General features: G+C 41.8%; 1 protein-coding gene across 2 annotated transcripts in view; it reads left to right on the forward strand.

The window, feature by feature from the left end:
* Positions 1-13,029, forward strand: part of Arhgef28 (Rho guanine nucleotide exchange factor 28) — a 307,219-nt gene that overhangs the window by 134,399 nt on the left and 159,791 nt on the right. For both annotated transcript variants that reach the window (XM_029468326.2, XM_021180313.3), the window contains exons 5-6: positions 9,401-9,584; positions 12,247-12,427. In XM_029468326.2, coding sequence (XP_029324186.1) covers positions 9,401-9,584; positions 12,247-12,427 — 365 coding nt within the window. The remainder of the gene's footprint in view (positions 1-9,400; positions 9,585-12,246; positions 12,428-13,029) is intronic.

Genomic DNA, 13,029 nt, shown 5'->3' on the forward strand with positions numbered 1-13,029 from the left:
TAAGACAAACCAACACATGCCATATTGTTAACGAAGAATAGCAAAGTGGAGCAAAGCAAATGGATGCTCAGCGCTCTTCTCCCACTGTCTGTGGGGTCATATTTATACTCCTTCATCAAGCCCTCTTTCATGTGTCTGCTATATCCAAACATCCTTTTACCCGTATCTGCTTCAGGAAAACAGTCTTTCTTGTGTTTGGTTTAGCAAGACATCCTTATACCTGTGTGCCCCAGCAAAACAACATTTGACCTAACGAACTTTCTGAAGAACTAGAAGTTTCCACTTCAATTACCAGTTGTCAGTTGTTGTTCCTCAGTGAGATGAGGCTTCATGCCTACTACCCCCCCACCCCCACCCCCACCTTCACATCCTGGGGCTCTACTTATTGCTGTGGTACTAGACATCAGAGCTTCAGTCAGAGCTTTGAGCTTGTGCGGGTCTGGTCAATGCTGTCACAACCACATAATGTTCATATGTACAACTGCCCTGTTGTGTCCAGAAAATAGTGTATCACTGCAATCATCCACCATCTCTGGCTTGTAAAATCTTTCCACCCCCTCTTCTTCAGTGATTCTTATGCCTTGGGAGGAAGAGCCTATGACATCTGCCGTTCTATTGAAGCTTCTTTCCAACCTGCCTAGCCTTACCCTAGTTTACAGCCCTTTGATAGCGACTTCCTGTTTGGTCAATTCTGCTTCCCTTCTTTCTCCCCTCACTGGAAATGCCCATGCTGATTGTGACCCTGATGCTGAATGAATTGGATAAAAAATATCTCTCAATGACGCTATAGTTCATTCCCCAATATTTTAACATTTCTTAGCCTGGGATCTGGGACCTGAGGCTCTGATGTCTGGTACCAGGGCAATAAGTAGAACCTGCCCAGTTGTAGATTATTGACTAATTTCCTGGTTGTACTTGAACTGAAACCACTACTACCGACTTCAAAAGGCCAGTTGCAAGATAAATCCACTCTTTTTCCTGCTTGTCAGTACTGCAATGCACTTTCTTTTGAGTCCTACAAAAAGCAGGGTCCCTGAAAGGTCAACAAGGAATGCATCTGAGGTGTGAGGGAAGAGTGGAAGCTGCAAGCAAGCTCACTGCAAATGGATGGTGAGCCTGAAGAAGCATTATTCAATGAGAGAAAAATGGATTGCATAGTCTGGAAAGAAAGTCTGGGATAATTGGTGCTCTTGACACTTAATGACAACCTGCTGCCCAAGGCAGGGGATTGCAGATAATTTGTCTTAATGGCTCATGTCGAGCACTGCACTGATACAATTACAGGGCATCCTAAGCCAGAGATAGTTCCCTTCAATTATGCTTTTAAGTGGTAACCAGAGAAAAGCTGTTTCCAAACACGCCACAGATCTATTTAACAGTGACAGTAGACTGCAACTTCTTATATTAGAAAGATTGCATATTGTTCTTGTGAACCCTGGCCTGTATGTTATTTCTGACATTCTGAGGTAGCAAGCTGGGTCAATATCATGTCCCCTTTTACAGACCAGGCAATTCCCCAGAGTCAGAGCCCCATGTGTGCCCACATCCAGGTCTTAAGCCATTTCATTCACTGCCCTTCCCACTGTGCAAGGTCATGTCTGGATTTTTTATTACCTGGTACTGCTGCCTGTGTTGTGTTTTTCATTTTGGAATGTCTCTGTGAAAGCCAAAGCGAAGTCTTCATCTTGGAAGTCTAATAGACTTTTTAGTGTTCCAACTATTTAGTTCTAGTTCCAGAAGCTAAAATGTGGCCAAATCCATCTAAGTTGTAGACACACAGGGCAGAGTCTCTGGGTTGATGGTTCGTGATAGGTGTTTTCTGAGATGCTCCCCAGTTAGATATGGTTATGATCTGACTGTCTCAAATGCATCCGATGCAGAGTGAAGCCTCAGGCAAGCATGACCTGCCACTGTGCTAATGCCTCTCCATGTCTCCTTTTTGGCCTTAGGATCTAGTTATGGCTGCCATGTTGGTCAACTGTTCTTTATGATGCTCTGTATCTTTCTTTCTAATAAGCACATTTGTAGTTGTGATTCCTACTTTAGATTCACCAGCATCCCACCTTCTGTATTGAAGGCCGGTTATATATTTACCGCAAGAGCCCTGAGCAGACTTAAACTGTGGAATATGCTGTTCTGCGTGGCCCATTGTATTAGTTTCTCTGACAACCTTGCAAACATCTCAGAGCCTGTGTGTGTGCTGTCCGTGACAACCTTTTATCTCACTTTCCTCTTGTTTCTGTACATTTTTCTCTTTGTATTTGGCATTTTATAAACATTCTGAGTCATGATACCTTTTAGGTTGGGCAAACAGATAAGTTTCTTATTGGCTGAATGGTTTTCTTATTTCCTCATACAGTTTTTGTGTCTAAGACTTAGGATTGTAGTTCACCAGACAATGATTTTACAGACAGGCTTTATTTTATTTTGAACACAAATGGGTGTGTACTGTTCACAGGGAGGAACCATGTCCATCTACACTTGGGTTTGGCACATAGAAATACTCTTATTTAATATTTGTCTGATGCATAACTTGGAAGCACAAGTTGAGACTTGCATGATTGTGCAGCTTGGGAAATTGAAGTAGAATTTGTTTTAATGAATTGGATTTATGTGAATGAAAAGCTGTCGGTCTTCAAAAACTTACTAGGCTGAAGGCCTTCCTATAGTGGCTTCCCTCAGGAGTTGTAAAACATTACTGAATCCTGTTCCTGAATGTACCTGTGTTTTTAAAGGTTTTAAAAGTATCATTTGCTTTTAGATTTTTATTCTTATCCAGTGTTAGTTTTAACCTTTTGCTAAGTGGTTAAACCATTTCTTGGCTTAATAGTTAGCACTTTCAGTGAAAAAGAACTTGCTAAACTCAGAGGGCTTTAGTCACTTTTGTCCTTTGATAATATTATTTTTAATTGATTACAGTTCTTCAGAGCTGATTGGGAATGCTGTACTCTAGAAGGCAGACCTTAGGGAGGTATTTTGATAAACACTTACTGACTTCAAGAGGCAGAACCCCAACTCTGGTTTTGTGTTAGAGTCACTAGGAAATGTGGTTGCTCACACATTTCTTTAGATGTCCTGATTTAATTGTGGGGAGGTGTAGCTGTCCAGCAGCCATGGATTAACTGCGTTACCTGAAAGGGGAGATGGAAATGAAAAAGGGCAAGTGCAAGAGAAAGATGAAGCCAAGACAAAGGTTTCTGATCAAGGCTCAAAAGTTTAATTTTCAGCACTGTGTTTATATAGGGAAAGCCCACAGACCCATCCTTTGTTTCAGCTGGATTGAGTTGCAAAGCCAGCTCAGTAGGTAGTCAACTCCTCAAAGCTCCTTTAGGAAATTGAAAATGTGGAGAGGTCAGGTGACCCCAGCTAGGTTGTAAAACCATCATGGGTGTGTTTAGCCTACTCAAGGCTGGGGGAAGGGCACAATTCCCCCTTTTTTGCTTTTTTAAAGATGAGCTGGACAGGGGCACAAGATTTACTTGTTTTCTATAATCCCATCTAGGGAATATCGTGGTTAGGTGGCTGTGCCTGTCTTAGGTTAGTGTCTATATTGTTCCTTCTTAACCGTCATGGACAACAAACTTAGCTTTTGATGGATGTCTGTAGCTTAGGAGCTCAAGAACATTTTTACCCACCCCTGGCTACTGGCCTTCAAAAGCACACTCTTTCCCATTCAGACCAAAGCCATGAAGAACACTATGACTATGTACTCAATGCATTTCTTCATAGTGATGAATAGCTGGGCCTGCTGAAAGCAATCCTGTGTGAAAGCGACTAATCTGTTTCCAAAAGTTAAAAGCCTTGAGTGGTTGCCTGTTTGTAGAAATTCTGTTCTTCAGTGGTGTGTGTGTGTGTGTCTGTGTGTGTGTGTGTGTGTGTGTGTATCTGGTGTGTCTGTGTGTTTAGTTCTGTAGCTAATTTTTGAAATTGATTGATTGATTTAGTGTTCCTGGATGTGCTAAAGTGCATGTATGGATGTCAGAAATTTCTCCTTTCATCATGGAGGTCCTGAGGACAAAACTTTGGCCACCAGGCTTTATCCACTAGGCCTTTTCACTGGCCTTGTAATTTATTTTTATTGTTATAATACTATTATCTAACTATTTTCCCTCCCCTCCCCTCCCCTCCCCTCCCCTCCCCTCCCCTCCCCTCCCCTCCCCTCCCCTCCCCTCCCCTCCCCTCCCCTCCCCTCCCCTCCCCTCCCCTTCCCTTGCCTTCCCTTCCCTTCCCTTGCCTTCTGTTCCTTTCTTTCTTTCTTTCTTTCTTTCTTTCTTTCTTTCTTTCTTTCTTTCTTTCTTTCTTTCTTTCTTCCTCCTTTCTTTCTTTCTTTCTTTCTTCCCTTTTTTTTCTTCCCTTCTTTTTTTTTGCTGTGACAAAGCAGCATGACCAAGGCAACTTAGAAAAGAAAGAGTTTAATCGGTTTTACAGTTACAGAAAGCTAGCTAGTGGCCATGATCACAAAACAGAGGCACAGTAGCAAGAACAGCTGAGAGCTCACATCTCAATTCACGAGTAGAAGGCAGGGAAAGCTAACTCAAAATGTCACCAGTCATTTGAAAATCTGCCCTTAGTGACATACTTCCTCCAGGAAAGCTATACCTCTAATCCTCCCAAAACAGCCATTCTATGAGTTTTGTCATGGGATGTAAGATACAGGTTTCTTTATTAGATAATGTAACGCATCCCAAAGTATTTAAAGTTATATATCTATATCTATCTCATACATATATATGCTATATATGTTATATATAATATTGGCAGTGATAATGAGGCCCACCGTCTTAATTGATTATGTTTTAAATACTTTTATTAGCATATATTAACTATACAAAGCAATTTGGTTTCATTCACTATGACATTTACACATACACATTGTACTTTGAAGAATCTGGTTTAATTTTTTTCATGTCCTCAAATTTTCAATGAGGCTGAATTAAAAACAATGAACAACATTATTTGGTAGATACTGGCATAATATTTACAATGTAACATGGTAACTACTTACAACATTTACCAAGATTTAAAATGAGAGAACGAGAGAGAGAGACAGAGAGGCACACAGAAAGAGACAGAGTGAGAGAAAGACAGAGTGAGAAAAACAGAGGGAGTGAGAGAGACAGAGGGAGCGCAGAAAGCTGAAACTGTGACATTTGTTGAGGAGGAAAGGAGCTTAAGCTTGGGTGGGTGTTGACAGACTCAGAGGGTAGAGGTTAGCATCATTAAGAAGAAGCCCTAGACTTTGCATTGGGACAGTAGGAAAGATGTCTTGAGGAGCCTAGGGAAGAAAGTCCAGGGCTTCTTACATGTATATTCCCAGGATTTCCTTTTAAGAAACAGAGAGGTCAGCCACACAGAAGTTGAAGTGGACTTACGACAGTTAATTTCAGTTGTCAACTCAAGTGGATTAAGAAACACCTGGGCATTAGTAGTGAGGCATATCTTTGGGTGTGTCCAAAGAGTACTAATTAAGGAGACAAAACCTGCTCTGAACACAGGGGTCATGATTCTGATGGGCAGGGGGGAAGGAGAAAGCCAGCTGAGCACCAACATTGGCCTCTTTCTGCTTCCTGATTGTGAACACAATGTGCCTAGCCACTCCATCCGTCTGTCGCCATGCCTTCCCCATCCAGAAGGACTGTATCTTCTCACACCGTGTGCCAAAGTCAATCTTCCCTCCTGTGGTTGGCTGCTTGTCAGATCGTGGGTCACAGCAATGAGCCTGGATGAGTAGGAACCTTTTTGCAAAGAAGCAGATGCTCCACAGTGTGAAGCCTGTGGAAACGTAGCTTTGTTCCCTGTTACAGGTAGATGGGCCCTCACTGGTCTGAAGCGGGAGTGGTTTAGAAACTCACAGTCTGTTCAGTTCCTCTCTGTGTCTGGGTGATTATGTCCCCAGGGTGGCAGAAGTCATACCTTTTAATGTGCTCCATCAGAACAATTATTAGTAATTCTGTTTGAGTTGTGTCACTTCAGATAATGCCCAGTACTAGCAAAGCAAACACCAAGAGATATTTATTTGGTTTTTTTATCCTTTTGTTCATTTTAATTAAACAGCCCTACCTCTGCCAGACTGTATAACCCCTTTCCACAGCCTGTTTTCTTGGCAGCTGTTAAGAAATGTGAACCTTCTAACAGGCAGAATTATTTATATATGTCATGTTGCTTCCTACCTCAAGCTGTTTGCCTTCTTCTCCATACTGAACTTTATACTGCAAAAGCGTGCGCTCTCTCTTTAACATTCTGGCAATTTTGTTATGTGCTTTCTTTAACCAAGTAAGAGTCTTCCTTACCTGCCTCCTCTTCTCCTTCCTCTTCCAGAAGTGGAGACATTCTGAGGCTAGAGGAGAGGGAACAGTGAGCTGCATGGTTCTTACTATTCTCTCTTCCATTCTAGATGGGGAATAGACTCCCCCTGCCCCCAGAGAGAATGGGAGCCTAGGACTCATCCTACCAGCTTGGGAGTTTCTAGAGGAAACAAGGTTCCTCTTCTCACTCAGTTGAATATAGTCAACAGTGCCCCAGTTTCAGAACAGTGCAGCAGACAATCTAAGGAATACCACATACACAGCTGACTCTGCGTGTAAACCTTTACCCTACTATTTTAATACCACGGCTTTAGGTATTGTCTCTCTCGGTTGTGTTTTTCTCAGAAGAAAATTGCAACCTGTACAAACATGGGACATTTTTCACCATGTTCAGATGGGGATCTGTGATGTAAAAATTCCATTTACTGTGGCTGCTGCATGTCTTGTGCTGATAGGCTGTCCTCTGCTGGCGTGTGTGTGTGTGTGTGTGTGTGTGTGTGTGTGTGTGTGTGTGTGTGCATGTGTGCAGGCATGTGTTTGTTTTGTTACCTGATCCTAACAAGTCTCTTCCTGGTTATTATTTAAAATAGGAAAAATAAGTATAGATGTTGTCAGACTTGTCCTACTGGGAATCTGTTCAGAGTGAAAGCCATGATTTTTATTTTTTATTTTTTATATTTTAATTTTTTTGTCAAAAGAAAGTATCATGGTCATAACTTCAAGTGTAAAAGAAATATAGATTCTGTCATGTCTGGTGTCCATGGGGCAGTAGGCTGAGTTTCCAGCATCTGAATAGGGAAAGCCAATAAGGATGAGACAAAGTCTATCAAACAAATGTGTTCCCACTGTGTGCAGCCAGATCTGTTTATAGTTGGGTTGGTATTTGGGCTGTTATTTCACTGTGGAAAGGAATATGTGCTATGTCACATGGCAAATGACAGAGCAACTAGGCAGGGGACTTGGTGGTGCTTTACTGTGCCAAGGACCCAGGTGTGGGTCCTCATTCATTCAAAGTCACTGATGTAGATGTAGAGCGAGCAGGACAGACCTGTGAAAATGCAATCTATTCAGGCACAGCGGGATATTGCCTCTGCTGTGTTGGGTACAATGTTCCCTCCACAAACACTCTCAACACCGAGAAGACAAAGCTGTACTTATTGCTGTCATAGTAAGCCCTGCTACAAACCCTTAGTGGCTTCAGGGGCTGGGGGTGGCAAGACAGAAATCCTCTGAGAAATTGCAGTCTGGTTTAATAAAGAGTTTTTACTGAGGGAGGAGGGTTAGTGATGGTGGGGGCAGATGATGGGTTTGGTGAGGACTTCCCTAGGAAGTTGGCAAAGATCATGAAAATTTAAAATCGTATTTAGGGCTTCTCTGTCCTGTCTGTTGGTGATTCCTGCTGAAGGGTTGATGGGTCTCTCGGAAATTTTCCACAGTAAACAATCACTGGTCCGCTTGGAGTCTCTGGCAATAGTGAGGTTATGTTAATGAAGACAGGGGAACAAAAAGATCATGGTTTTGTGGACAGCAAGCTGTGTGGGAAGCCGGCATTTTTGTCCTTAATGTCCCAGTTGTATGTGGGAGGACACAGTTTCTGTTGTGAGATTCCATGTAGGAGCTGAACAAGACAGAACTGAGAGCCGTAGGTACTCCACAGAGCAGCGCAGTCAAAGACAAAACGCCAGTTCTGAAGGGGTTTACCATTCATGTGTAATAGCGTCTCATCCGTAAATGCTTAGCAAGTGTGCCGGGTGCTGTGATGCTCAAGGGAGCCCACAGGACAGAAGGCAAGGTCCCTACCCTGCTGGGCCTTTCATTCCATTGTCCATAGTCAGTATCATTACTAATTAGACCTCCCCCCCCACACACACACACACTGTGTCCTGCTTATCACAGGAGATCTGTAGTGAGCAGCTTTTTGTGTTTAGACTGTTAGAAATGATGCCTTTAAGGTGTGACCAGGCACATGGTGTTCAAAAACCTGACATGTATATAATGTAATGGTGTGTGTGTGTGTGTGTTTAGTTTGCATCTTACTGTGCTGCCCAGGTCAGTCTCAAACTCCTGGGCACAAATAATGCTCTAGCCTCTTGCCCTGGGTGCTGGGATTCCAGGCATGTGCCATAGCCAGCTTGGGTCTAGCTTTTTTTGATGCAAAAATGATTTTATAGTTTACATATTTACAATATTGTCTATCATGAACCATCTATATCCTAGGTACTAGGCTATTACAATAGGCAAACAAGTGTATAAATACTCTACAAATTATATATGAAGTAAACATACATATACAATTGAAACTTCAATAGTCAATTACTATTAAATTCTGCAAGTACTTAATGGCTTTTTGCATTCCCAGCTACTGTTAAGAAGGAAGATCATCAAGAGTCTGTCAGCCTATGCAGCAAGAGTCAGGAAATGATCATAACACACAGCACTAGACACTGCAGAGGAACTCATCATGAGGCTGCCAAGGGTGGCTAGTCAGGGGCATCTGCAAAGGCCCAGGCCTCACTGTAACATAGCACCATGATGCCATTGGGAGTGTGATGTCTCCAGGGATCTAAATGCTAGGCAAAAGCAACATTATGAAGCTGGGGACAGATCATAGTCACAAGTGCTCTGGGCCTAAGAAACTGCCTCTGTCACAGCCTCTTATGAGGGATGAATGGTGGAAATAGAGGCTCCTTTGTGCTCTTAGCCTTGACAGCCTGTCGTGTCTGGGTGGCAGATCTTCTTCACTGATACCTTAGAAGTTGACAAATGTATTTCCAAAGGATGATCTTTCTTGAGAGATGGTGTCCTCAAGCGATGTTCCTGCATCCTTACTGACAGCGAGCAGCAAGGTGTAGCAGGGGGGACAGAGGAGCCTGTACCAGTCATGAGTGCCCTAGCTCTTGTGCCCCTTGGCTCCTCGTCCTCCAGCAAATCCCAGGACCTCTCTCCATTCGTAGAGCATGAGGTCAAGATGTGTTGCTTTTTGTTCCTTCTGGCTCTGATCTTCTTTTATACCCAGCACATCATCTCTTTAGGAAAAATGTACAAAACAAACTTTATAACTGGAGGAACTAACATCACATTTTTCTTTTCTTCAGTATCTCTACACAGAGAGTCTCTCCTGCACCTGGCTGTGAGATGGACCCTGCCTAAGCTATTCCACTTCCTCTTGTGTCTCCCTGGAGGAGTCAAGGCCTTGAAGCTACCTAATGAAGAGGCCACCACACCATTAGACTTAGCTTTGCATGGTGGACACTCCACACTGGTGGAAGACATCACAAAGTGAGTTCAGTGGCCTGACAGTGTCTCTCTTAGTCCATCTCTATATGAAGCCTGCCAAGCATTACTGGGAAATGGAGATAATGGAAGCATCAGCTAATGTTATCTTGTGCTTTTTTACTTCTCGTTTTGTATACAGTACACATGTATGTGCAGCTAGAGCATAAGCAGATTCCTTGGTTGGGAGTACTTTGTGAGAGATGGGAGACAGTGAAACAAGACTAGTCAAACAGTGACCTACACTGTCTTTCAGGTGTTATCTTCAACATTATTTCCTAAGCAAAAGTTCTGAGTTACGTCCTTTTATGACTGATTAATTTTAGTAATAATCACAATTTATAATTACACAGATAAGGCCATTTATTTTTATGGCTGTCTTCTAAATCATTTGAAAGATGGGACCGTTCTGCTTTCCTTACTGGACTATTTCTAGTTCAGTGCCAAGGTCATCATTTTCGTTGTCATAATAATAGGCAAACCCTATGGACTGGTCACTAGGGTTTAGTAAACTAATGTAAGGGAGATAATCTGTTAACTATGAAGTTGTTTGTATGGGTGATGTTCTCAACACTCCTAGTGACTGACCAGTGGATTATGCGCTCAGATGAACTGTTACTCTAAATTACGAAAGAAGGAGTCATATGTAGTGAATGCCTTGCTATCACAAGGCAAAATAAAAATTATAAATAAAGTACAATCATTGGAAATTATAACATAAAGTTTAAATATTTTTAGAATATTATTACATGGTATGTCTTAGTGGGATGACTTTTCTTATTTGGTTCATATAACACAATGTAATTAATTTAATGCAATTAATTAATGGTAATTTGATGCCTAAGTAGCCATTAGACAGAAACCAGAACATTCTCTTTCTCCTCCTCTGCCTTATTTGATCAAATAGACATTAACCAAGGGACAAGTCTCTCCAGAGGGAATTGTTCTTTCCTTTGCTTATGAACACAACCCCGTTTTCTACAAAGGATGAGGCAGAGTGTGTCCTTTGACTGAATGGCATCATCTGGTACAGTGCTATCCTGGGGGGGGGGGAGGGTTCCTTCATCTGCTGGTTGCTTTGTGCCACCTTCTGGCTCTAACCCTAGAAGATACTACATGTTTTAAAATTTACATGTTTAATAGACCCATTCATGGGTGGGATTAAAGGTAAACTCAATTCTGATCATATGATTGTAGGATATAGGATCATATGATGAACTATTCATGTTCTAAATTAATTATAGGATATAGGATCATATGATGGACTATCCGTGTTCTAAATTAATTATAGGATACAGGATCATATGGTGGACTATCCGTGTTCTAAATTAACCACAGCTGAACTACTGCCCAGGCTCATGATCCAGTCACTTCAGTGGCTTGTTGTCACAAGGACTTGTTTTCTAGAAAACTCTGGAATTAGTGCAAAGACTGCATCTTTGAGTACCACTGCTCTTTAGGGATCTCTTTTTGTCACTCCGTATGATGGAGATAGGTCAGCTCAGAGGATCCTTGATTTTAAATGGAGGTGTGTCCTGTGGACCTATTTTAGGTTGAAAATCTCCCAAATTGCGTTTACTATAAACACAGCCCAATGCATTTACTATGCCTAGCCTCCTATACATTGCTGGGTAACACGTTCCACTGTGAGAGACCAGATTTTAGCCTCACTACCAGATGATGCTTTCTGCTGCTGCCCAGCAGCTGGGGAGAGAAATATGCCATGTATATGTATCTCTCCAGCCTGGGAAAAATCAAAATTCAAAACCTGAAAGTAACATTTCTGATGGATTCATGTATCTTCTAGAGCATTGTAGCAATGACAAATTAAAAATCAAGCCACCATGAGTTACCGGCTCATTTAATTTGTTTCTGTAAAGCAAATGCTCATTAACAAGGCCAGGAGGAAGTGGTAGAACTGGTTCTCTGAAGTGAGGGATCTGGGGACAGTCTGCTGGGATATGACCACAAGACGAACATGAATACTTTCACCTGAGGCATCTTTACTGTTATTGCATGATCTTATAGACTGTGTTTATTTACTGCCATAATTCATCCATTGAGAAGGTGTATAGCTAACACAGCTGTTCTTAGCCATCCAAGACAGATGAGAAAATAAGTTGATATTCAATAATTTAGTTTGGGCATATTGTTTCATTGTTAATAACCTATATGACCTAATGAAATTTATGTACATTTTAATTTGCACGAGGACTGTTTTAGCACAGTGGCACCAGTGTGTTAGGAATATACCAGTTGTTTATCACATCCAAACCTCACCACACTCCCTGGAGATTCTGTTTTCCATTATAATCACCTAACAAACGATTGGTTGCCAGCTAATTTGTTCTCCCTCAGCTCCATTAAAGGGAGAGGCATCTTTTCTGACTAAAAGGAGAGTGAAATAGTGAGGTAAATTTCCATGCTTAAAAATCAGGACAGTTTTGTTATTTTAGGGGGACCCTTAAAACATAATTCTTTTTTTTTTAAAAACACCACTGAGTGGAAAAACAAAGATGAACTTGACCCAGATCAGTTCCCATGAGCTTGTGTAGTTGAGTGTGTAAGTGACTTTTAAGGATCGGTTTCCATTTGGTTTTGTAATTTCAGGGCAGGATGGGGGATGGGATCTGTGAAGCTGTGTGGATTTTGACTTGTGTTGTTTCAGTTTTCAGGGTAGCCATTCCCCAGGCTTCTCCCGACTGCGTCTTAACGAAGATGCCACTCTGCAGTTTGTTCATTCATCGGAAACATTGACCCTGACCGTTAACCACACAGCTGAGCATCTCTTGGAAGCAGACATCAAACTCTTCCGGAAATATTTTTGGGACAGAGCCTTTCTTGTCAAGGTTTGTATCATTATTCCAGTTCTCCATGGCACCTGTTTCTTTAGTAACTGAGGAGGCTGTGCATTGTTTTAGAATGGTGCTTGTTAGCTAACACTTTTTTTTTCCTAATGAAAACTTGAGGACATGGGTTTAGAGCCTGGGTTTGACAAGTTGAATGAAGACCAACGTAGATTTAGGCAGCACAGAATCAGTAGGCTGTACTCAGAACCAGTAGTCCATATACAAAACCAATGGTCACACACAGAACCAGTGGTCCATACACAGAGCCAGTAGTCCATAGATTTGTTTGTTTGTTTCTTTCTTTTGCATTTAGTTGGTTGGTTTTATTTTCTGAGACAAGGTCTTGCTGTGCACCCCAGGCTACCCTTGAACTTGCAACCTTTACATCTTTGTACTTGAATCGCAAGCATGTGCCTCCATACCAGGCTCCCACAAGTGAATTCTATTATTCTAATGTTGAATTTTTTTTTTTGTACTTATTCATGGTATTCTAATTCTTACCCAAAACAGTCAAGAGCATCTACTGCTGTGCTTTCTTATGACTTAGGTGATTTTAACTTCTGTCCTGTTTGTGTACAAAAATTTCCATAAAGAAATTTACC

This window comes from Mus caroli, unplaced genomic scaffold (genome assembly GCF_978045245.1).
Source record: "Mus caroli unplaced genomic scaffold, Mus_caroli_1 scaffold_15, whole genome shotgun sequence".
NCBI lineage: Eukaryota > Metazoa > Chordata > Mammalia > Rodentia > Muridae > Mus > Mus caroli.